Source organism: Vombatus ursinus, unplaced genomic scaffold, assembly GCF_900497805.2.
Source record: "Vombatus ursinus unplaced genomic scaffold, bare-nosed wombat genome assembly UNPS02005659.1, whole genome shotgun sequence".
Classification (NCBI taxonomy): Eukaryota; Metazoa; Chordata; class Mammalia; order Diprotodontia; family Vombatidae; genus Vombatus; species Vombatus ursinus.
The window spans coordinates 1,637,435-1,664,780 of NW_020945437.1; the positions used below are offsets into that span (position 1 = coordinate 1,637,435).

At 35.2% G+C, this 27,346-nt stretch overlaps 2 protein-coding genes across 2 annotated transcripts in view; one reads left to right on the top strand and one right to left on the bottom strand.

Moving 5' to 3' along the window:
- Positions 1–27,346, bottom strand: part of RB1 (RB transcriptional corepressor 1) — a 168,322-nt gene that overhangs the window by 41,730 nt on the left and 99,246 nt on the right. The window lies entirely within an intron of this gene.
- On the top strand, positions 23,016–25,735 carry LPAR6 (lysophosphatidic acid receptor 6). Its single transcript, XM_027848130.1, has 2 exons — positions 23,016–23,242; positions 23,330–25,735. The coding sequence occupies exon 2, from the start codon at positions 23,697–23,699 to the stop codon at positions 24,732–24,734; it is 1,038 nt and encodes a 345-aa protein (XP_027703931.1). The 5' UTR covers positions 23,016–23,242; positions 23,330–23,696; the 3' UTR covers positions 24,735–25,735.

Sequence of the window (27,346 nt, forward strand, 5' to 3'; positions counted from 1 at the left end):
ATTTGAGAGATTTAATTTAAAATGGTTGAGTCAAAATACTATCTCATTGAACAGGAGATTGTTGTAGGTACTGTACAACAAAAAATAAGCAGAACTACCTCTTGCCCTCTTGAAGCTTATAACCTGAGATGCTACATAAAAAACAATTTCCTTTTATATACTATAAGGGACCTTTCACCATGCCACTGGTAACTTTTAGACCTCAAGCAGGAAAAGAGGAAAATATAAGTCAGCATGATGGAAGCTTCAAAGGACAAGACTGCCTTTACTCCATCAGATGGAAAATAAGACCACAGAGGCCTAAACTAATACTGGCTAATAATGTGTCAACCTTTTCTTAACTTAATTCTGTTCATTCTGCTAACACCTTCATTCTGGTGGGGGTAAAGGCAGGGAGGGCTTTCCTAAATTCCTCACAACCTCATTTCCTTTCATTATGTGGAAATTTGTTTTTTCTTTAACTTCTGTATTCATGTATCTGTGTTGATCCACAAACTATGCTGGCCATGAACTATTTTTTTCACTTAATAGTATTTTTTTCCAATTACATGTAAAGATAATTTTCAACATTCATTTTTGTAAAATTCTGAGTTCCAAATTTTTCTCCCTTCCTCCCCCAATCGAAGACAGCAAGCAATCTGATATAGGTTATACATAGAGACAATCATGTTAAACATATTTCCACATTAGTCATGGTCATGAACTATTTAAAGAGCATCATGTGAAATACTATAGGAAAGTACAAGTGAAATAGAATATAATTTTAAACTGAATAGATGAAACAACACATAGAAAGAGACATGAGAATGCATAGATGTAAAATCAGTGCAGACTAATACTGTAAGGAGGAACTAAATACTACAAGAGGAACTAATACCATGAAAAACAAACATTATATGAGGAAATGACTGGACGAAAGTATCTAAGGGGAAGTTAGAGACTAGAGATGGCAGGGATGGTGGTAGATTTTTGCTGGGTTAAATTAAATTCAAATCGACAAACATTTATTAAATGTTATGATGCTTGTTGTGTGTGCATGTGTATACACACAAGTATATGTTGAAGGAAGAAAGATGGAGAAAGCACAGATAGACATTTTTTTTATAAAAAAGATCTAGGTTGGTTTAGTGATCTGTAAGATCAATATGAATCAACAAGTGAAATGTCAATGCCTAAAGGTAATGTGATCCTGGATTGCACTAAGAGGCTTCCAAGAATAAGGGAGTGATAGTTTCACTATCTTCTGCCCTAGTCAAACATTTTAAGAAGGACATTCATAAGCTGAAGAGTATCCAGAAATGGGCAATCAAAATGGTGAAGAACTTTGAATCTGTGCCATATTAAGATCAACTGAAGAAAGTGGGGATGTTTAGCCTGGAGAAAAGGAGACTTAAGAGGAACATCATAACAGCCTTCAAGAATTAAAAGAGTTATGTGAAAAGGGGACTGGGGTTTTTTTTTTGTTTGTTTGTTTTTTGGTCCCAGAGGGCAGAATCCAGAGGAGCGGATGGAAATTGCAAAGAGAAAAATTTAGGTTTGATGTCAGGAAAAACTTCCTAACAATTAGAGACATTCCAAGTATGACGCCTTGAGAGGGAGGAGGTTGCCCTTCCTTAGAGGTCCATCTTCAAGCAGAAAATACACAGTCACTCATAAGGTTTGTTGTTATGGGGATTTCTCTTTTGGTATGAGTTGGTAGATGGCTGTTAAAGTCCCTTTCATTTTTAAAATTCTGTCATTCTGTGACTAAACCAGATAGAGAGAAGTGGGAAAATGAGATTAAGATTTGGAGGTCATAGGTAAGAAGGTGTATGGAGGGATCAGAAAGAACATTTATTTGATAAGGCAAGAAATAAACCCTGTGGATATATATCTGTTGATAATATTCATGATCATATATTTGCCCAAGGACCTGAAAAAAACTACATCCCTTTCTTAAATGAGTAAAATATAACTAATTTTCCCCCAAATAACGTCCTAATAAGGGAATATTGTACTCAAGAATTAGATTTCATCTCCTGATGTTTGTCTTCTGAGAATTGACTCCAGTGACCTTTATAAAAGAAAATTTATTTCATTATTTTAAGTAAAGTTGCCACTATTAGTCATTCTTAGTACCAATGTTCTTGGCCACAAATCACTCAGCATTTGATATTAGTAAACTGTCCAAAATAGATGACATAAAGTAGAAATCTCATTCAGAATTACTGTAGGACAACCATGGTTTTGTTGAACTGATTTGGTTTGGGGTTGATTTGTTGCCATCAAGTTTGGGTAGAGTGTGCAATAGTGGTGGAAAACTACCCTCTCAACTAGTTTTAGTCCCAGTGGTTTTAGAAGCCAGATTTGATATAATAATGCAAAGTCCAAATAGCCAGATGATGTTTCAAATATTTAAGTGAACTGAAATATTAATATAGAACATATTATGCTTACTGCTACACCTGAGCTAACCTGTAGTTCTATTTGACTATTCTTAGACCTGGTACACTAAAAACAGGTTTAGGCAGAAATGAAGATAAAGATTTGAACATATAGAGGGACCAAAGGGATTTTCACATATATTTGAGTTCAAGTAACACACTGTGGCATGATTTCTAAACATCACTTCAGATGAATTGCTTAATTTCAATCAGCAAGTACAGATTTAAACATAAAAAGAGAGTGTTTTAAAAATAAAACAAGAATGCCAGAATTTATGTATCCAGAAAAGATTTGTTTCCTTCAAAGTGAACATTAGGAAGATATTCATCTATTCTAATACTGCTACCACTGCTCAAAACACTCGGGAAATGCTTTTCTGAAAATGCCTTTTGGGCATAGTTTCCATACCCAGAGCCAGAAGGGATCTCAGAGGCTGCCTAATCTAGTCTCCATGTTTTACAGAGGAGAAAAATGGCCCACAAAAATTAAGTGATGATAGTGTCAAGAGTGAGATGTAAATCCAGGTCCTCTGACTCCAGGGCCAGTGTTCTACCCATATAACTATGGCAAATCTTCATTTTGGAAAGCAGATTTGACTGACTAAAAGTCATGTGAGACCCAAGACTAATGAATAAGATGGGGGATGAATATTGTCTATTAAATGAGGTGTGGTTTAAGAGACGCATATCCTTCTCCAATTCATTCTATCCATGATGGCAATTCCAAAAATATTTTTAGCCATGGCAGCATTACTAGAAATAGTATTTAGCTTTCCAAAGCAATTGCTTTGAAAAGCAATACTAATGTTAAATATAAGGTTCTTGAGGCCAGAATTGTTTTGGTTTTTGTTTTCCTATAGATCCTTAGTGCCCAGAATAGTACCTTGCAAATAGTAGGAAATGAGTACCTCCTGTTTTCAATTTCTTCCTCCCACAAAAGTGCTTGATTAATTACTTGGTGTAGGCTTTTAAAATATTTTTAAAAATTAACTCTGACTTAATAATAATAATAGCTAACATTTATGTCCCAGACATTGAGCTAAGTGCTTTTACAATTATTTTCTCATTTGATCTTCTCAACAACCCTAAGAGGTAGGTGCCATTATTATCCCCATTTTACAGATGAGGAAACTGAGGAAAATAGGGGTCAAATGACTTGCCCAAGGTCACAAAGCTAGTAAGTGTCTGACACTGTATTTGAACTCAGGTCTTCCTGATTCAGAGCCCAGCATTCTATCCACTGTATCACCTAACTGCCCCAGGGACTGTTTCATAAACTTAACATATATCTGGCTCCTTATGACCCCAACCAGTGGAAAATTTTAGAAAAAAATTCTAAACTAAATCTTGTGCATCGTTTCTCATTGAGATTATTATATTTGTGCTTATTTTCAATTCTAATGTCCTATTTTTCCCCAATGGCCATTAGTACAGAAAACATACAGATTTAAAACAAAAAAAGATACTAAAAATAGAAATGAACATAGCTTATTTTATACATACTCTTCTGCGATTAATCACCTGATTGTACATTACACATTATTGGGTACATTCCATAATTTAGTCTAGATGAGATCTAGAAGCTGAATTTTCAGATTTGTGGCTAAGTTCTAGCTTCTGACCTAATCACTCAAACGAGACTATTTTCTCCAAAATTATCAATGAACTTTTAGTTGGCCAATGTGAAGGTTCTTTGTCTTTTTTAGGTTTTTAGGACACTGTTTTCTCTTAGTTTTCGTATCTGACAGCTCCTTCTCTACATCCTTTGCTAGATCATCAACCACATCTCACACCTTAACTGTGGCTGAACCCAATGATTCTGTCCTGGGCTCTTTTCGTTTCACTTTCTACACACTATTTCAACGACCAGTTCCCATGAACTTAGGAATCACATCTAGACGTATTCTCTCTCCCGATGGCAGGTATCTCTAACTGCCTACTGGTCTCTTCCATTTAGATGCTCCATAGACATATCAAACTCAACATAGCTAAAAAAAATCATCTTTCCCCCTATATCCTTTTAATGAAATTTAATGAAATTCCCTACTTCTGTTAAGGGCACCACCATCCTACCAGTTACCTAAGTTCACAACTTTGGAGTCATCCTCAACTCCTCACTCTTCCTCACTTCACACTACCAAATCAGTTAGCAAATCTTATTTATTTTCACCTCTACAACATCGTTTGAATTTGTCACCTTCTCTTCATCTGCACATCTAAAACCTTAGTTCAGGCCTTCACTACCTCTACCCTGGTCTATTATAGCCTTTCATTTGGCTTTTCTGCCTCAAGTCTCTCTGGTTCTCACTCAATCTTTCACATAGCTGCCAAAGTGATGCTCTTACACACAGTTCTGACTATGTCACTAATCTCATCAATTAACTCCAGTGACTCCCTATCACCTTTAAGATCAAAAGTAAACTCACTGTTTGGCATTTAAGTTCTTTATAACCTGTCTCCACCTACCTATTCAATTATATTAACATTACACCCCTTCCTTTTCTTTCTGGCCCAACCAAACAGGAATTCTTGAGTTCTTTACACAAGATTCTTCATTTTCATGCCTTCGTAAAGGTTGTCCTCTGTGCTTTCTCTGCCTCCTCACCTCTGCCTCTGAGAATTCCTAGATCAGATGCTCAGGGGGCACTTCCTACAGGAAGTCTTTCCTAATTCTTCCCAGCTGCTAGTTCCTTCCCACCAAAAAGCTTGTATTTCTTTTGCATATACCTTTTTATGTACATATTGTCTCCTCTGATGGAATGTAAACTCCTTGAGGATAGGAGTGGTCATCTCTGGGAGACAAGTGAAAGGAATACTTTGTAATTTTGTGACCTTAAAAAAGATAGTTTTACCTTCTGGACCACTCTTGCTCTGACTTAACTTTCCTTCCTTTCCAATCCAATCTTATAATTAAGTAGTTTAAATAAACACTACCCTCTACTCTTAAATCCCTTGCCTCCTTGATCTACCTCATGCTTGGCTTATATGTTGCCAAATTCTAACCTGACTTACACCCACCATTCACATCCTCTGTTCCTACTCACATGCTACAAAAAAACAATAGGAGAAGTCACACAACCCACTCTTTTTGTTCCACTAGGACCAACTGGGCCATCACTGCAGGAAAGCAATCCTTGCTCTTCCCTAATTGACTATCACACCCCCCACAGCAAGCTGTTGCAAACCTCATCTTCTTTCCTTAAATCTCCTATATAACCCCCAGTCCCACTGACCTCGTTAATCAGGAAAATGAGTCTTCCTGACTCCAGGCAACTGAATGACTGAACACCACCACAAAAAAAGGTTTAAAAATGGGCAGCTAGGTGGTGCAGTGGAGAAAGGACCAGGCCTGGAGTCAGGAAGTCTAATATTCCTGAGTTCAAATCTGGCTTAATAGGTCTGTGACCTTAGGCAAGTCACTTAATCCTGTTTGCCTCAGTTTCCTCATCTGTAAAAGGAGCTGGAGAAGGAAAGGACAAATCACTCGAGTATCTTTGTCAAGAAGATCCCAAATGGGGTCATGATGAGTCGGACACGACTGAAACGACTTAACAACAAGAAAAAAAATTAAGATTTTTTGTGACATCTCTTATGACACTTGGCAGTCAGGGAGCAAGAACAAAGAAAATGGTTAATGGTGATTATCAAAGTTTGAGAATTGGTAAAGTATGTGATATGGTTATGACAGTTATGTATGAAAGTTATGATAGAAAGTTAAAGGGAGACAAGAGTTTCTAGGATATCCATTCCAAAAGTAAATCTAAGGCTGAAGTCCTGGGATTATAATGTAATCTGAAAGGCCTCATTATACCATATATTGAGGCATTTTTTGTTTGTTTTTACAATTTAAATACAGGAAGAGAAAAACTTTTGAGCTGGATTTTCACATGTAAATTGCTTTCTTGCACAAAGCATTAGATATGAAAGAATTTATATATTAAGTAATATATAATGGAAGAAACTATAAAGAAATGTGACTAAACATCTTACTTTTGAAAGCAAAGCTTGGGTCATTTTTATAGCTTTTTTTTTTTTAACATGGCTTCCTTGGCAATACTTCTATGCCTTAGCTAGGCAAGCTGTTTCACGTCAGTACTTATCTATTCCAATTAACTGTCAGCATAATCTCTCTCAGCAAAACAATTCACTCTTTTACTACTTAATCTTATGAAGGAAACCAGAGCCTTTACTTTCAGCAAGATCAGTATGAATTCTATTAAATAGATGAAATAAATGAAAATTTCTATAAAGAAAGCTAAGAAGTTGGTCTTGAGTTAAACTCCTATCACAGATAACATATAAAATATATATGGAGATTGTATGTGTGTATGTGTTGTGTGTATATATAGGTATGTGTATCTCCCTGCACATAACTAAATACATTGAACTTAGTAGGTAATGAATGTTTATTCTTGATTATCTCAATACAAAACAGATCTCTAGTTCTATTTGAAAGTTAATAATAGAAAGGAAGGTAAATTAACCAATGGGTTACGACAAAAGCAGGAATTGCCATTGTTTTCTCGGACTTTGGTCACAGGAAGCCTAAAATACTAAATATGTACCAGAGCAGCAATATTATTGTAAGTACATATTTGCTGTACAAAACAGAAGCTCGAGGAGATATAAACATCTTTTCCCCCCATTGCATAGCCTATATCACCAACACTCAAAACACACCCACATGTTTCTATTATCATACATGTTAATGTAGAAATCTACTAAAAGCATGAGAAAGTTTTTCCCCCCTTTTTAATAGTTTTCAACATAAAAGAAACATAAATACTTTTCTTTTGCAACTTTCCATCATTATATTAAGAAGTTAGATTTGCTCAAAATATTCTCTGAACCAAAGAATCATCCAAAAATGGAGACATCCTTTCAACAGAAGAAGAGGTAATCATGGAGTATGTATAGGGGGTTGGACTGGGATTGTCTTATCATGAACAGACGAAGAGAAGTTGTCACAATGATCTTCCTTATATGATGAGCTAAGCAACTTAAAAAAAGAAAGACTGCATTAAAGGAGCACAAGAACATATTTGGGGCAGAAAAGGAGGGGATAATTTTTACATCGACAAATCTCATGGCTATAAAGAAACAGGAAAGGCAAATATTACATAGGTTAATTGTACTATATTTACAAATTTGACACCTATTTTTTTTCTTTTGCTCCTTGGGTAACACATACTTGAATTTTCATATATTTAATAATAAAACAAAAGATACAGAACTACACTTTTCCAAGACATGTTGTAGGCCTCTAGGCTAATGTGATAAAACCACTAGAGGTATCCTTACTGAGAATGTTCCTTATGTTTATTATTGGTTTACATCCAAAGGATACATTTTTCTTGAATACTTCAACCTTGAAACTGTATTTTTTTCTTCATGTCTTCTCCTGGACATCTCTCTCTACAGTAGTTTGCATACTCAGTCAGCCATTAAGAATACAAGATCATTTTATTACAGAGTGAGGAATCTTGGGGTACAAATGATATACATAATCAATTTAGAGGCACATAATATCATTACAAAATCTAGCTTAACAGAACTCTAGTTTCTCAGGTCCAACCTATTTTATTCCCAGGCCACTGGCTACTACCCTGACAGCTAGGGAGAGAGAAGGAGGTCCTTACTAATTGGGTACTTAGTACAACCACAGAAACTGTCACTGGAGCTAGCTGTCTTATTCCACGTTCTGTCACCTAAAGTCTCTTGAAGCAATCTCTTTCCCTATGCCTTTAAATCTAAGCTAAATTTAAGTTAATCCTTTTTACCTCTTTCTATAAATTCTTTTCCTTTATTTTCCCTGCCTCCAAACTCTTCCAGTCACTTAGTTTGGTTCATGCTCACTGTCCTCTCGTCCCAACATGTTTTCCTTCCTATTCTTTTTTCCTGACAGTTAATATGTTTTTTTTTTTTATAAATTAACCTTTTAAAGTATTTACTTATTGATGTCATAAGTTAACTTTTATCTTTCAAAAGGGCTACAATTACATTTGCAAATGAAAGGTTACTCATATAATTGTAGAGAAGCATATAATGTTTATTAAAAAAAAATAGTACCTTTGACACTGGATATTTACAATACCAACAAGTGATAATACACTTCGAGAAGGTTCTTTAGGCAACAGGGTATAGTTCCCATTGGAAGAACTTTGAACAATACAATATACAATAAAACAAATAATAAATGCCTGTTGTGACAGATACAAAATTTAGATAAAATACGTTCCCCATTCCTAAGGTACTTATTTTGTAATCTTAATATGTAAAACTTAATTTTTGAGTTTCCCATTAGAATGTAAACTCCTTGAAGGGAGGGACTATCTTTCTACTTGTGTTTAAATTCACAATGCTTGGTACATGGTAAGCTTTTAAAAATTCTAATTGATTGTCTGGCTATCTAGCAGGGGAGTAAGACAGCAATACAAATAGCTTATCTACACAATTACATGACAAGTGTATTAGGGAGTTATAAAATAAAGTGGAATGTGAAATATTAAATAAAAAGTCATTACCATCTGGGAAAGAAGAGCAGCTGACATGTGAACTATCCTTTAATAGACAAGTAGAAATTCAATAAACAAACATGGAGGAGAAAGGAATTAGACATAGGGAACACTGTTAGCAAAGGTACACAGGCATGAGAACACAATGCAAGTTCAGAAGGCAAAGCATAGTCCAGTTTGACTGGAGACAGATTTTAAGCATGAAAGTCATATGAAATAAGGCTATGAAGGTTGGCTGGCACTGAATTGTGAAAACTTTTGAATGCCAAATAGACAACCCTACTTGGAAGATAGCAAGGAATCCCTGAAGACTTTTGAGAGCAATATGACTAGATGTCTGTCTGGTAACAATAGGAGGAGTGGAGGCTGGAATACCTATAAAAAGGCTTAACTGCTATAGTTCAAGCAGGTGGTGATGAGAGCCTATACTGGGCTGGTGGCAGTATCTTGATAATAATGTACAGATTACAGAAATGTGGCAGAATTGGAATTGACAAATTCTTGTAACTGACTAAATATGAGACATAAGGAAAATTACTAACCAAATATGATACCTAGGTTGTATGAGGACAGGTGAACTGAACCGTGGTGCCATAGAGAGAAATAGTAAGGTCAGAAGGAAGAAAAGATTTACTAGAGGTAGGGGAGGATATGTTTGGTTTTGAACTTTTTAAGTTTGAGGTGCTGGCAGAACAACTAAGTGGCAAGGTTCCACAGACAATATGGCATGCCCGCCCCTGTTCTTAACCACAGAAGAGCCCCCGTCTTCTCCAGTTCAGAAATTCCAGACTTCTCAAGTCATTTTCTCCATAAAGTTAGCTTCTTAAGTCTCAGTTGGATGGGTATCAGTGGAAATCCTCCAACCTAGAATCAAATGCAGGTCTCCCACAGTACCACGGTTGTATGGGATATGACTACCCTTCTTCCCTCACTCCACATACACATTGGAGACCAAAAACCAGCTCTCTGGGGGAGAAATTTCCCATTGCCCTCAAAGCAATACAGAGTGCAGGATTAGAGAAGCTCTTAATAGCACACTTGGAAAAGATGTGGTCTCCCTGACTACTGCCAAGAGGATGCTTCAAGGTCACCATTTGTCAGACTTTAAGTTAAATACAGTATAGTCATATCATAGAAACAAATTATTTGCAAGTGCTTTTTATTGTGTTAATATTGGGTCCCTTACTGTGAACATATAAGTGATACAAAAAATAGGCCAAAGTCACATCTTTAAAAGTAGGTATCTCAGTGCTTGGGGAATAAGTGAACCAATTACGGTATATGAATGTATTGGAATTATTACTGCTTCACAAACAATCATGAAAAATAATTCAGAAAAACAAGGGAAGACTTACATGAACTAATGCAAAGTAAAAATCAAACAAACAAACAAAAATGGAAAACAATACATACAAAGACCAAGTCAAATACTGTATGTAATTATAAGGACCAATCATGTACCTGGAGAAAAGATGCAAAAATGAACTTCCCTTTATCTCTTAGAAAGGTGAAGGACTACAGGCACATAATACAGTTTTCCTTTGTTTCAAAGGAAGGCTCCTAGGGGTGAAGGAGAGAGGTTGCTAGCAGGAGTGCTATACCCACAAATTATTATGATGAAAAAAGAAAGTAAAATCAATAAAACATTAATTTAAAATAGTTAAAATTAAATGTACCAGCTGGAGTTGAGATTAATATGTGAATCTTAAATTTGAATTAGAAAATGTTCTTCTGATCATATGGTCATATTTAGAGCTGAAAGAGATGAGGAAGAAAAGTCAAGTGACTTGCCCAAGGTCACATTAGTAGTATTTTAACCTAGGTCTTCTAACTCCAAATCTAGCCTACTTTTCCACTGGACTACACTGTCTGCCTCTCTTTAAAACAAAACAAAACAAAACAAAATAAACAAACAAAAAAACAGGCTGTTCCTATACAGCACTAAAAGAAACAATTAAACCTAGTGGGGAAAAAAAAAATCAAACATGTGACTCTACTAATCAATTGTTTGACTAAAGTGACTGTATATTTATTCAAAAAGGTTGATTTATTAGTTTCACATAGTTAGAGCTTATTTTCTTGTTTCTTAGCTAACTGACTTTCACTTCTGAAGCCAATGGGCAAAACTCATTCTGATCTGATAGGAGGAGGAAATAGAAGATGTTAGAGTAAGTTTTCCCCTCTGCAAAAACACCAATAGTTTTCATGGTGTTGGTGGCTACAAGGTACAATGGAAAGAGTGCTAGATATCAAGTCAGAGGACCCAATTTGCAATCTTTGTTACTACTTGTGTAGTAAGTAAGCAGTCATTTAGCTTCTCTGGGCCTCAGTTTCACTATATGTAAAATGAGAGATTTGAACTAGATCACCTCTAAGGTACCTTCCAGTTCTAAATCTATGATTAATCATTGAAGCAAACCTACATGATTTATTTCATGTTTGTAACATAAGTTGGTATTTTATATAGCATTTAAGGTAAGTTAGGTTTTTAAAGAACTTTACTTAAAAGACACAAAAAGTTCTCCTTTCAGTACAAGGATGGGTGTTAGCAGTTTTAGAATTTGGGTAAACAGAGGATATGGCCATTAATTAACTTAGTCATCATCCTCTATTTAAGACATTATCATAACTATATTCAAAGGAATTTAAACTGCAATAGACAAAATGCATACTCGTCACACCCACCTATTTAATTACAGGATAATATACTGTGTCATTTGTCAGCACCTGGAACAAGATGACTAGTTATTTCCAGACTTAGATGACAAAGCAACGGTGAAAAAAACAGTTTATGATGAAGATTCCCTTCTTCATTAGAATCACAAATTTTCAGATCTCAAAAGAATCTCAGAGATAATCTGATCCAATCTTCTCATCTTAAAGATAAGGAAAATAAAGCCCAGAAAAGTGCAAAGATTTGCCTAAGGTCACGAAGGTAATTAGTGGCAGGACCAAAACTAGATTTTCTGACTCTTAGTTGTTTTTTTTTTTCCTTCTGATGCTTCTCCTTGGATATCTAGAACTAACCATCAGAGAAATCTTAAACTTAACACGTCCAAAACTGAATGCAATCTCTTCTCCCCCAATCTCTCTCCTCTTCTGAATGTTCCTTTTAACCACAGAAGAGCCCCCGAGTTCTCTAGCTCAGAAATTCCAGACTTCTTAAGTCATTTTCTCCATAAAGTTAGCTTCTTAACTATGGGCACCTCCATCCTCCTAGCAATCCAGGCTCACAACCTAAGTGTTATCCTGACTCATCAACCTCTTTCACCCCTCATATCTAATCTGCTGACAAGTCCTGTTACTTTTACCTTAACATTTCTTCTATACATACCCTTCTCCACTCTTATATTACCACCCCTGTCACGCAATTCCTTATCATCTTCTGCCTGGATTAATGCAATAGATTTCTGGTTGATTTCCTTGCGTCAAGTTTCTCCCAGTCCAGTCCATCCCCCACTCAGCTGTCAAATTAATCTTCCTAAAGATTCCTAAAGCATAGATCTGACTATGTCACACATATCCCAACTCTCAATTCAATAAACTCCAGTGACTCCCTACAACCTCCAGGATAAAATATAAAATCTTCTGTTTAGCTCTCAAAGCCCTACACAACCTAGTATCCTCCTACCTTTCCAGTCTTCTTACATCTTACTTCCAACTATGTTTTCTGTGATCTAGTGACACTCACCTCCTAGTTATCTCTAGTACACACATTCCAATTTCAGATTTCAGACATTTTCAATGTCTGTTCCTCATTCCTTAGATGCTCTACTTCCTCATTTCTACCTCCAGTCAACCTTCAAGTACCTTCAACTTTCAAGTTTCCTTTAAGTACCTACTTGAAAAATTCTTTCTTCTATTGGAAGCCTTTATTCATTCTCCCCTTCGTGTTAGTGACTTCCCTCCATTAATTATCTCCAATTTATCATGTAAATAGTCTGTTTTTGCATTTTGTTTCCCTTATCGGAGCTCCTTAAGAACAAACTGCCTTTTGTCTTTCTTTATATCTCCAGTGCTTGTACAATGCCTGGCACATAGTAGGTGCTTAATAAATGTTTATTGACTCAGATGAGGGCAGAATAGCAGTTCTCAAAATGTTTGCTGTGACAGAACCCTTCCAATTGAAAAAACAAAACTTTAACAGAACCTTGCAGTTAAATCCTCTAAATTTATTAACTTAACACCTAATATTAAATAATATAAGGCTCATTTAAAAAGAACCTTGGGATGCTTCAGTCTTAGAGTAAAGTTTAAAAAGTATGGGTCAGAACCAAAGGTGATGGTTTTTAACAATGGGAAGGGACAGAGGAAGTAGAAGTTGAAGTGAGGACCAGGAGTTTATTAAAAGGAATGAAGTAGTGGAAAGGTTAGAGGTCAAGAGATTGTAATCAAAAAAAGAATTTCAGAGTTCAAGATCATGGACAAAAAACTAGTTTTGGTGTGGTGAGGTCTAAGGTATGACCACCCTTAGCTAAGACAGAGAAAAGATGGAGACAGACGTCATTTGAGTTGAAATGGTTGAAAACCTGAGATATCAGGGTATCTGAAGGGATCTCAACATGATAACGGAAAGACTTAGGATAAGGGCAGGGGGCAAAGTAGAGAAGATTGTAAATCAAGTATTGAAATGACTGAGGGAAAAAAGAGAGAAAAGAGGTCAGCAAACAACAGCAACAAGGAACCAGGCAGAGAGTTGTAAGTAAATGGAGTAACTCTACAGAGAACAGATTGCTAAATGATGGTGACAGAAGGAGGGTCTCGAAGAGGCCACATGAAGCAAGGAGTATTCTGACTTTCTCCTGATGCATCGAGAGAGCTGCAGGAAAACCTAATTTCAAATCCAGCCTCAGACTCATTAGCTGTATGATCCTGGGAAAGCAGTTTAACATCTGTCTGCCTCAGTTTCCTCTATTAAAAAATGGGGATAATAACAGCACCTATCTCCCAGAGCTATTGTGAAGATCAAACAAGATAATATTTGTAAAATGCTTAGTACAGTAAAATGCTTGCCACATAGTAGGTGCTTAATCAATGTTTGTTTCCTTCTTTCCTTCCTTCCTGGCCCAGTAGACCATGGAGCATGAGGAGACTGATTACCATTAGAAAGGTATTTTGAGGAGACCTGAGTTTCTATGAGTGTCAGAAACCAGGAAGAAACATAAGAGGAAAAGATTGCAATGGCTAAGGGATTCCAGAAGGTAGAGTGGAAGTGAGATGCAGAAGAAAATAAATCCTCATGGAAGGATGTGAATGAGAGAACATGTAATGTCTCTGAATTACAGGGATTAGGAAAGAAGAAGGAGGTATTTGTTAGTCCCAACACTGATGAAGAACCATGCAGAAAGAAGTTTGTTGATTAAAATGGCCCTGAGGTTCTAATGAGAATGTTTTGGTGTGAAGTGGCTCCTGCTGATGGGGTAGAAGTTCTGCTGTTCAGCAGCAATGTAGGGGCCACAGGCTGGGATGAAAGGGCCTCTAACAACCTAAAGCACCAGAGCCGGGTACTCTGCACTTGCAAGAAACATGAGGTTTCAAGTAAAAAAACATTATTCCTCATCATATTTCAATACTTGATTGTAATTTAAAAAAAAAATTTCTTCTACAATTGGCATGGATTGTAAAGCCTATATAGTGCACTTCTGTAATCTTACAGATGAGCTCATTTGGATTAGGCTAAATAATTTGTCCAAAATCACAGAGTTACTGCAGAACTAGGAATAGCTACACCATTGGTTTGGCCTTCTCTCTAAAACAGTTCTTTTGTATTAAAAGTTTCTTTTTTTTTTAATTACCTAGACAAGATGTTGAACTTTACCTCTAAGGTTTCAAACCCAATTATCAAGTTTGTATTTTCTAAGTGTATGTTGTTATATCTGCAAAATGTAAGAAACAAAAAGACAGACACAACCAAACAATAAAGGTGGGCCATTTGAACTCTTATTTTGTAGGCAAAAAATGGCAACCCAGAAGTATAGCCCTTAAAGGTCTAGTATAAGAAAAGCTGCAATATCAAAGAAAAAAATTGCTAGTCTACATCTGATATTTTTATACCTCTCTCAATCACCTACCATATTGTGTATTACATATGTTTATATGTCTTTAGTCTGAAGATAAAATTATATCTAACTTTTTGGAAATTCAATTTATTGTGCATTTATAGGAAAAACATTATGTTAAATCCCATTCCCTCAAAAGAAAGAAAAAAAAGGAAAAATTTCTGCCTGTGCCTTGAAAGGTGTTCATAATTATGTGGGAATTAAGATACGCGAAATGGTTAAAAGACAAAATAAGACAGTATACGATTACAATTACATTCCCAAATCAGCTAATACAGATAAGTGTTAGAGGAATTTAGATGTGGAATAGATCACTATGGCCTGAGAAGATGGGAAAGGCTTTCCAGAGAAGCTCAAACTTGTGCCAGTAGAATATGTATAAGCAGAATAGCATAGACAGTGAAACACACTGAGGACACATCTGCTGCACGAAGCAAGATTTACCTGTATAAAATACAACTTCTTTTAATAGATTAGTTCAAAAAACAATACTGTTTCACTACATTAGTCAAAATAGAATACACCTCTGTGAAAAATTACAATTTGCTTCTGTGGTAGTTGTCTACATATAGGTTACAGATCAAAGACTTAAGAGTTGAAAGAGGTCTCAGGTCATCTATTCCAACTCCTCCATTTTACAAATGAAAAAATTGAAGCCCGGGGAGGTTAAGTGACTTGCCCATGGTCAAATAGTTAGTAACTAGTAGCGCTAAGATTCAAACTTTCAGCCTCTGACTACAGTTCTTGCCTATTCTTTCTATTATACATGCCACCTCCAAAATGAGAGTCATTTAGCTACCCTGACACTTTCTGCAATCTGACACAGCAAACAAAGTGGGTAACCTGGTGGGATCCCTCTCCTATTTATATTTGTAAAATCAGTTTCTGTGAATATCAAGTGGATATATTCATATTTCTGCCTTGCTAATCTTACCCTCCACAATCTCCCCAGCTTCACCATCATCAATTCTCTGTAGATGATTCCCACATCTATGTCCATCCCCAACTTCTGCCCTGAGATCTAGTCCTATAATCTCAACAGCTTGTTGCACCCTGAAGTATCCCACCAGCATTTCAAACTCCATCTGTCCAAAATTGAACTCATCAGACTCCTTCAAAACCTGCCTCTACTCTCAACTTCTCTGTTTCAGCACCATTATTCTAGTAACTCAAGTTCAAAATCTTCCTTCTCTCCTCCCTTAGTCAATCATCTGTCAATTCCTGTCTATTTTGCTTCCACTGTAGACTTTCTGATTTATCCAATTGCTGCCACCCTTGTCCTGGCCCTTACCACCTTTCCCCTGAACTGTTATAAAAGCTTCCTAACTGGTCTCCCCATTGCTTCCTTCCCCTCTCCAATCTATTCTATGAAATACTGCCAAAGTCAGTGTTCCGATGCATAGTCACTCTCCTACTTAAAAAGTCTTTAAAGGCTTCCTTCTACCTATGAGATAAAACAAAAAGTCCTTAGGCTGCTACTTAAGGCCTTTCACAATCTAGCTCCTATATTTACCTTTCCAGTCTTATTTCACAGTACACCCTTTGTGAACTCTATACTCCAAATAAATTTTATTGAATGATGTTCTTAGAGCTTATTCCACATTTTCCTGCCTCTTTGCTTTGTGTCATCTATGCCTGAAACAGACTATTACTAACCCATACCCCATATATCATCTTTGCCTATTGATATCCTCCTCCCTCAAGTCCCAGCTGAGGTGTCACCTCTACGATGTCATCTTTCCTAACCTTCCCACACAGAAGTTAAACACAGAATTACAAAATATTGTAGCTGGATGGGGCCTCAGAGACTATCTAGTTCCATCCCCTCAGTCTAAAGATGAGGAAACAGAGACCTAAAGGAGTGAAATGCATTGCCCAGCATCAATGCCTAATATCTGGTGGAACCAGAACTTAAATTCAGATATTCTGACTTTTAAGACCAGTGACTACTTAACCTCTGTGCTACTTCCAAAAGAAGTAGATGACAGGCATCCTACATAACAGTACTCTTCACATGTAAAGCTCTCTCCTTCTTAAATTTGTTCTTTCTCCTTGTGACTAAAAACCTACATATTGAAAAATTAGGATATGGTCTAGGAATCTGAATTTCTTTTAATTGAGTGATACTAATAAATCCCTACCCTTTTCTGTCCATGTCTAACTCATCTTTCTCAGAAGAGATATCTTTGAGTGAAGGATTTTTATTTTCTCTTACAAGAGTGCCTCCTCAAATTATTTTGTATTTATTTATATGTGTATTCCCTAATGCATTTTTTTCCCTTCCAAACTCTAAGAATGTAAATTCCTGAAGGGTTAGGTATTTGTTTGGTCTTCATATTTCTAGAATCTAGCATAGTACCAGGAAAATATGCTCGATATGTTTGTTTAGTGGGTGCTCAATAATTATTGTCAGAAGATAGCCCTTACATTAGAAATATAAATGACAGGCCAAGATTAAGGCTTATCAAACATTAGTAATTTTAAAAGCAGGATCAAATTAGGATCAATTAGAGCTACCATTTTCAAGATGGTATCTACTAGGTCAAAAGGTTATTAGTTAATAAATATTCATTTAATTAAATTGACTGTAGTATACTCTGCACTAGCTTTGAACCAAAAGGTGTTAAAAATACAATGAATTTATAATATACACAGAAAAACAGTAGTAGAATAAACACACAGAAGAGCAGTTACCAAAAAATTCATTTTCAGAAAGGTGAAGTAACCCTATGCTGTTATATACCCTAACGTTACAGCCTGTCCATTGCCCTAGGGAAGCTAGCTTCAGAGATAAGCTTCCAGAAAGTGAATGCAGTTCACCTTGGACATTAGAAGTGTCAGAACTGTTCAATTTCAAAATTGAGAAGTTGGATATCAGCTTCTGACAAAAAAAAAAAAATTAATGGTAGTCTTCATAAATGAGTGTGTTCATGTTAAACACAAGGTTTGCCTGGTGATTACAAACTATTAACAAAACCTAAAAAAAATGTTAAATCTTTGCAAAACATGGGAAGATTCTTAAACAAATTGTAATTGTGCTTGTGATCTTGAAGAAGATACTGTTATTCACATCAGTAAAGGCCTGGAGAAAATTGAAAATGTTTAGAGAAATAAAATGTCAATAGGAAAAGCAATTTTAAAAAGAAAGTGATGAAGAATTTAATCTTCAGTTTGATTCATAAGATGAAAATGAAGATGAAGGTAGTTATATGAAAAATTAAATCTTAAAGTATGAAAATAATTAGTAGTTTTGAAAGTAAGGGGAAGGAGAGGGAGTCTTACCAAAAGGATGATGAAATCTCTTCAAAGATAAGGGAAAGAACACTGTAAAGTAAGGAAACTAGAGTTCTAGTCCTATTCTGTCACTAACTTCTACTGTGACCTTTAGCAAGTCACTTAAATTTTCTGGACCTCAATTTACTGAACTATAAAACGAGACTAAATTAGATATATACAGTATCTTCCAGCTCTGACAATAATATATTCTACGATTCTGTGTTGTACTGTGCTATAGGAATCAAATTCATGGTTATCTAGGTCAAATATTAAGACAGTTATTAGATGGACCCAAACTGCACTTCTTTGGTTTTGGTTTCCTTTTCTAGTTCGACTTCCTACCTCATCAGTTATTATTTCCTGCTATTTCTGCCTTAACAAATCATTGTTCTGCCATTCTAATGCTTAGAATCTGTTAAGACCGATGCCTAGGAAAAGCTAAGGACTGATAAATAACCCTATTTTACACAAAATTCTAAGTCAACAGTCATGGTAAAAAGCATTTCTTTGTAATGCCAAAACAGTAGACTCTTACAACTTAAAGGGGCTCAGAGTTTATCTGTTCCAATCTGTACTTAAAGTATAAATGTCCTATAATATCCAGATTCTTCTCAAAAACCTGTAGTAACAGGGATTTCAGTGTACGTTCCAATTCATCTTTTGTAAACCTCTCATTTTGGGAATTTTTCCCTTCAGTTGAGCCACCTGTAGCTTTTATGGATTCTAGTTTTGTTTTTGAAGGCCAAACAAAAGAAATCTAACCACTCTTCTAAATTATTGCCCTTTTAATATTTGAAGACAGCTGACAGGTCCCCACTAAATCTTCTCTTTTCCCATGTTACTCTCTCATCTCTTCCCCCAAGTGGAAATGTATTCCACACATTTTGACATAGAGTACGGAAGTAGAAGTCATGTTATTAAAAGAAGCAGGGCTAAGCATGATGAATCAACAGTAATGACAAGATGGGAAATTAATTTTAGGGAAATGTGAAATGACAGATTCAGACAGACTATAGTTTACTGACATGAGAATATACAAGATACTTTGAATATAGAGACAGAGATAATATTCAAGTTATAAGCTATGGTTCAATAACAGGACACAAGGTTGGAGAGCAAAAAGATTAGAGACAGCTTAAAATGCCAGGATTAGGAGTATGGATTTGATTTAAATTGCACAAATAAAGTACAAATGTTATTTGAAGTACTAAATCTTTTACCTACATTAAAACCCCCATGCACATCTTTTTGTTTTTGACCACTTTGTCTAACCTTTCTTTACAATCTCTCCCAGCCACTTCATTTTACTATAGTCAGCACTAATTCTTCAAGTCATACCTCCTTAACTCTCTGCCCCAATGAAAGTAAATACAGTATAATTTATGCCTTCTTTGAACTTTGGAAAATGACTCATGCTCTGTAAAGCCTAGTAAAGGGTTGTGTCACCAACAAAGGGAGCCCAATCACTTTCAGATGATACCAGGAAACAGTCTATGCTTAGCAAATAGAATAGGCCAAGAAAGTTTAAGAAGCAATGAGTCTTGTCTTCTTATAATAAAAAAAAATTAAATGAAATAAACTGATTTAATCTACACCAATTAGAAAAGTTCATTTCTTAGGCTCAAAAGGTTTCATTGGTATTTCTTTTATTCAAAGAAATAATGTTTGTATAAGGTCCATAGCCCTTTTCCTTTTCTATTAAGTAAAATTATAAATTTTAAATAGAAATAATCCATGAGTATTATATCATAGGATAAGGAGGCTTTATTTTATTTTAAATGTTTCTAAGTCTATATGCCAATTTAATGGTTATTTTAGTACAATGAGGGCCAGAAGCCTTGGGACCAATTTCTAGCCATGTTTGACTCAAGGTTAAAGGGCTTACATTTCTGAGATGATTGCTGTTCAGTCACGGCCAACTCTTCATGACCTCATTTGGGGTCTTCTTGGCAAAGATACTGGAATGGTTTGCCATTTTCTTCTCCAGCTCATGTTCAGATGAAGAAATGAGGCAAACAGGATTAAGTAACTTGCCCAGGGTCACACAGTTAGTGTCTGAGGTCAGATTTGAACTGAGGAAGAAAAGTCTTTGTGACTATAGGCCCAGCACTCTATCCACTGTACTACTTAGATGCCCCTATGCTGGCACAAAATTGGCACTTAATAAATGTTTATTACTTGATTGATAGCTTTTGTTTCAATACTCAAAACAACTCAACTCATTGTCTCAAAAAATATAATTTAATCTCTACTGAATACGACAGATTTTAGGGGTCATATAAGATTTAAAATTGATACATGATATTTAATCAAGATCGTTATACAGTCATTCACTTAGGTTCAAAAATCAACTGCACAAATACAAGGTGAGAGAGACTCATAGCTAGACAGCATTTCACGAGGGTTTGAGATGACTTCTAGCATTATATGTCATCAATGTAACTTGGCTGACAAAAGAGATAATACAGATCAATAATGAAAGAAACTGAAATTATCGTTGTTATAAACATCTTTCAAGAAATCTGCAACAGCTCCTATTGCCTCTGAAGATTTCTCTTACTGACTACCTGGTTCCAAGATATTTTTCCTAACTGAATTCACATCACTATCCTTACAAAAAATTACATTCCAGCCAAAATGGTCTGCTTGCTGCTTTAAGAACTTAGCATTCCATCCTGTCTCCATGACTTTGCACCAGCCTACATTTCTGGAATGCATTTTCTCCTGACTTCTGCATCTCAGAATCCTTAGTTTTCTTCAAGGTTTATCTCAGATGTCATTCCTGTGGAAATCCTCCTGATAGCAATATTTGGCCATGTTCTCCACCTTTTCAAATTATTTTATATTTTTGTCTATGTTGTATCTCTTCAGTAGAATATAAGCGCCTTGAAGGCAAGGATTTTTTTTGTTTTGTTTTTTATATCCCTAGCAATGTCTTGAACTGATATCTAGACCATCATTTTATTGTTTACTTGTACAATCTAACTCATAAAGCAACTTCAAAGTGCTAGCAGCAATATTTTTTAATGAGCCTTCCAGTATGCTATTAGGAAAGATGCAAACTTCTCTGTTTGAAATTTAAAGTCATTCACAATCTGTACTCAATCTATATCTCCAGATTTATTCCACACACCTTTCTCTCCCTTCATGCACTCTACATTCCAGCCAAACTGTCCCACCTATGGTTCCTCAGAGAGTTCATCTCATGTCTCCATATCACTGCACATGTGATTTAAACCCCATGTCTGGAATGCACTCCCTCCTTACTCTGGGCTTGCATTTTTAGCTTTCTCCAAGGTTAGACTTAACGACAATCTCCCAAAGGAGACGAGTCTTATCACTCTCCTTACTTACCTGTGTTCACCGTTAACTCTGCTTCCCATCCCTACGATAAACTCCCTGAGCACTGTTTTTTTGTCACAGTAACCCCAACATCTAGCACTCTGTAGGTATGAGATAAAAGACTGTTGCAGGAATAGGATATTTTAGCGAACAGAGGCCAAAAGATGCCATTTTAAATAATACCTCAGCCACATGGCAAAAAGAAGGGCTATTAATATTCCAAAAATAAACAGCCCCACAAAACAACTTTGTTTTAACTGATTAATTAATTAGCATAAAAAGAATTAGATATTGATCTTACTGGATTCCCTTTGAAATCCACCAAAAATTCAAGCCCTTCTCCCCCAATCAAAACTCTGCCAAGCTGCAACTGAAAAATGTCAATCCCAAATAGGCAAAAAAAAATTTCTATCTGAGAGAAGAAATTTGAAAAATATTAATATCTATGGAAATTCCATCTCACGATAAAGCATTCTACTAATATTCTGTTTTCTGGATTTGTCCTCTAGACCTTATATGGAATTATTTCAACTATAAAGATATCTTGAAATTATTCACAAATTATTTCAAAATTACAAGAAAATCTATACTCTCAAATAGGAGTTCATAAGAAACATAACTTATAAGTTGAAAAATGGGGAGTAGGAAGGAAACAAAATTCCATAGGAATTTAGTTCTATTTGATGAAAGTACATTAACAAACCTACATAACATTGTACAATTAAATATTAACCTTATTTCAAGTGTGATAAAAGGCTATATGAGAATATTCTTTACCAGTATTAAACTGATTGATAGAGTACCTTTATCTCAACAATAGCTATAGTCAGTTAATTTTATCTACATTTAGAAAAACAGAAATCAAAGAAGGTATTAACTACAAATAATTTCTAACTCAAATCTTATTTATGCCTGAAACTTAAATTTTTACTTTTTATTTGCAGTCATTGAGCAAATTAAAAATCCTATGCCTTACTCTGAACTGGTAAAACATACTCGAAGACAAAGGAAATGGTTCACTGATAATTTCAATTTGAAAATATGAAAATACATAGTTAATGAAAACCGCTACAGGATTTAAACTTAACTTCTCAAATTTATGAGATTGTGGGAGACTGGTTTTTCACTAAATTTTAGCAATTACTTCAGAATTTAAAATATTACTTGAAAGGAAAAAAAAAGATGCAAAGGATACACTGCCAGCATCCTAGAAGGCATTTCCAAGAGTAAAAATTTAAAAGAACTGCCTTCTAAAGGGAGCCCAGGATCATTAGCAAGCCTCCAAGGTATATTCCTAGCAGACACGTTATCAGATTAAAGAAACTGCAAGCACTGGAGGTTGGGGAACCATTCTTTGTCCAAACCCAGCCTCTTCTTCCTGTGATGTCATACTACAAGCCCAGCAAGCCTTCCTCTTCTGTTCTGAGAAAGCACACACAATGCTGCAAGCAACTGGAGAATACTTCTCAATTCATCTGGAGCAAGCAACTTTTGGGAATTGTTTCTGAACTCGCTTTGCTTTTCCCTTTCTAAGATCAGCACGCCTGAAGGGTAGCAAAGGAAAACTTATTTAAAAGGAATGAGACCAAGTGAGAATATTTAAAGCACTTCACTTTCTAAACCTTCTGTAAGTAGCTTTTAAAGTTTAACTTTTCTTTTGCTAAATCAGCTTTGAAATTTTGTTTCACTGAATTGTTTCATTCATGAAATACAGGATTTCAAACAGAGGCAAACCACAGCTCTTCACTTTAAATTCATGCTCTTAAAGAATGACTTCGCTCGCTATCTAAAAAAAGGATTCTTTCAACGAGCCAGTCTTGGATCCCCGCTTTTTTGTAGTGACTCCTGGAAGAAAAGAATGCTTTCCCTTTGAGGAACCAGACTTCAGCTTTACAGCCAAATTTCATGTTTTTTCGGGAGATTTCTGAGGCAAAGGATATACTTATGAAGCCATCCAAAGACCCAAAACATTTGCAAATAAATTACAGGTTATAAAGTGATCATCATTTGAATACGAAAAGGAGGAAAAGGACACTGCTACAGTTAGGATTTCTACATTGTAAATCTAAAGCACCTTTATAATGGTAAGCACTAACAGTTCCAACTGTTCCTATGATGACTCCTTTAAGTATACTTTGTATGGGTGCATGTTCAGCATGGTGTTTGTGCTGGGGTTAATCTCGAACTGTGTGGCCATGTACATTTTCTTATGCACACTCAAAATGCGAAATGAAACGACTACATATATGATTAATTTGGCACTGTCGGATTTGCTTTTCGTATTTACCTTACCTTTCCGGATTTTTTACTTTGCTACCCGAAACTGGCCTTTCGGAGATGTACTTTGCAAGATTTCAGTCATGCTGTTTTATACAAATATGTATGGAAGCATTCTATTCTTAACTTGTATCAGTGTAGACAGGTTTTTGGCTATTCTCTACCCATTTCGATCCAAGACTCTCCGAACCAAAAAAAATGCAAAAATCGTTTGTTTTTCTGTGTGGCTGACTGTGATAGGTGGCAGTGCACCAGCAGTCTTTTTTCAGTCTACCCACTCTCAGGGCAAAAACTCGACTGAAGAAGCGTGCTTTGAAAATTTTCCGGAAGCCACGTGGAAAACCTATCTCTCAAGGATTGTAATTTTCATCGAAACAGTGGGGTTTTTTATTCCATTAATCTTAAATGTAACCTGTTCCAGTATGGTGTTAAAGACTTTAAATAAACCAGTTACTCTAAGTAGAAGCAAACTCAACAAAACTAAAGTCTTGAAGATGATTTTTGTTCATTTGATCATATTTTGTTTCTGTTTTGTACCATACAACATCAACTTGATACTATATTCTCTTATGAGAACACAAACGTTTGTTAACTGCTCAGTGGTGGCTGCAGTCAGGATTATGTATCCAATCACTCTCTGTATTGCAGTTTCAAACTGTTGTTTTGACCCTATAATTTACTACTTTACATCGGACACTATTCAAAATTCAATAAAAATGAAGAACTGGTCTTCCAGGAAGAGTGATTACAGATTCTCTGAAATTCAAGGAACAGAGAATTTTATCCAGCACAATCTGCAGACTTTGAAAAGTAAAATATTTGATAATGAATCTACAATATAAAATACATGAACTGTAGACTACTGGGACTTAACTGACTGGCACTGCCACAACTGTGAAAAGTGTTTTCTTGTAAAAACTATTTCTCCATTTGATAGAGACATTTAAAACATGAACAGTGCTTTAAACAGCTAAAGTTCTTAGCATTAAAAAAAAAAGAGAAAAATATGTATTATTAAAAGTATATTCTGTTCTTGGTATCTTCTATATTTGATGATCTATTTTTCTAAGCTATTATGGTTTCAGTACCTCCTCTTACAGTTAAAACATTCTTTAGGAAGTTGTTATTTTTAGCTCACACAACAGATACATCAGAGTCCAAAAGGGTTTTATGATTTAACAAATCATAAGTACTGGCCATCTGAATTAATTATCTTAGCCCAGTGCCATATAACCTTCCATCATAATACTAGATCTAATGATATAAGAACATAGGAGACTGAGATCTGAAAAATAATGGCAAAAAAAGCAGTACTAATAAAGATACTAGATTTCAGTTTGGAATTAAAACTGATAAATACAGTTCCATTAGGTATCAGTTTAGTTTTTCTTTACAAATCAATTCAAAATAATTGATTCTTTTGTGAAATGGTTTTAAAGGTTTTTATATTTCTAACCAGGAAAATTTAACATAAAATTTATTCTCTAGTAGCATGAAGATAAGCTCAATTTGATTAAGGTTTAATCTTGTTTAGGATTATAGAAACTAAAAATTGAAATCAAGTAGTATGGTTTTGTCTTCGTTTTACATACAAAAAAGTGCCATGTGGTTTTAAAATATTTCTAGCCAAATTACACATTTTGCAATTTGATAATAAGTTCAAGGTTCAAACTTTCTTATGGGAAAAATATACATATGTGAATAAGCACCACAAAATAGGGGTGGAGGGAAACATAAAAAAAAATTTCTTCGCAAACTAAAATCCTTGTAAAATGCTTTTGTTAATATCACAATTTGTATTTTAAGTATTTTATACAAGAGAAAAATACTAAGACTCATGGAAGATTGCTTATGATTCTTTTACAAAAAATATTTGAAAATATTAAGAGACTTTTTGAAAATTTTAAATCTTATAGATTTGGAGGCATATTGAGTACCTAACTCAAGGGCCACTGTGAAATAAATAAGGCTAATGAAGTACAGTATAAATCCAACTTTTTAACCGCTACTAAACAGATATATAGATTTTCATTTCACTGAATAAAAGAAACAAAGTATAGGATTTAGTCTTAACTAAACTTTAGTCGTAACTTAAAAACAAACCCAATCTCTGTAGCAAAAGTTTTTACAAAAACTTTGTTAATCTTCCCAGTCTTGTTCTGTGTGTGTTAAAACAAAACTTCAAACAAATCACCTACCTTTAGGTAACTAAAAAAATGTGAGCTTGCTGTTACAGACAGACACATGCAATATAATGTCCTTTTTGTCAGGTTCAGCTTTCAAAGTATCCTATCTTTTTGTTGTTGTTTTTTTTTTTTTACTGTATATTAGATCTAAATTTACCACATAGCAAATACTTTTAAATTTACGTCTGATATTACTACTTATTAGTCTGGCTTCCCTGAGTGTTTTTGATAGCAAAAACAAACATCTGCCAGACAAGCAGGCCAGTGAGAGGGATGGAAACATTGTATTTTCCTATATTCATGTGGCTATACTATATTGGGTATCACGTTAATCATTTCCTTAGTGCACAAATCCTGACTCCTACTTCATAAAGAGGAAATGATGATAAGGAATTGAAGAAAACTTCAACTGGATGAACAAAAGTATTAAAACAACTTAAAAGCATTTTCCCCCAAACACTTTACAACATGGCGCTATGGAAAAAACCCTAGATTTGATGTCAGAGGATCTAACTTCAAATCTCTGTTCTGCTATTATCTGCATGTCATTGCATAAAATATTTAACTTTTCTAAGGCTCAGTTTCCTCATCTGTAAAATAAGGGAATTGGATTAGACGACTCTAATTTATATTTGAAAGATTCTTTTCATGCTAAATCTATGATCCTGTATGCAGTTATGGTCATTTTTGTTTTGTTTTGTTTTTTGAAGCTAAATCTGGTCTTACCTATAAGGTGCTACTGCACTTACAACATGTGTTTCTATCCTAAAGTGGAATGAACTTTGGCAAACAGTTGATTCCCCTTTCATATGAGGTCTTCAAGGAAAGGCTAGATATGATTTGTCAGCTGTGTAGTAGTGAGCATTCTTTTTTCAAGTATAAGTTGAACTAGATGACCAATAAGGTCAACTCTAGAATCAACTCTTAGAATACTGTGACCAAGATTGTTGAAAGCCATGTTTCAGGAAAACAAAATCAGAAAACACAAATATACCTTTGAAACATGTTCTTTTGCCTTGAAAAGCAACTTACAAACCCCTGTGAAACTATACCAGGTCTGTATCTGTTTCTCCTTGTAATTAACCAAAATATTTTGTCTTGAAGATTTAGAAGTGCTTTCTGTATTCTTTAAAGTTATTGTGGAAACTGACTTTTCTTCTCCAGCAAAACAAAATTCAAACAGGTGATTACCTAGAAAATTTTATTTAACTTTGGTCTCTAAGGAGATAATTGGGTCAAAAGCCTTACCTATTTTTTGAATAATAGAT

What these genes read in the sequence shown, in the direction of transcription:
- LPAR6 (XM_027848130.1), top strand. Translation starts at nt 23,697, where the DNA reads ATGGTAAGCACTAACAGTTCCAACTGTTCCTATGATGACTCCTTTAAG.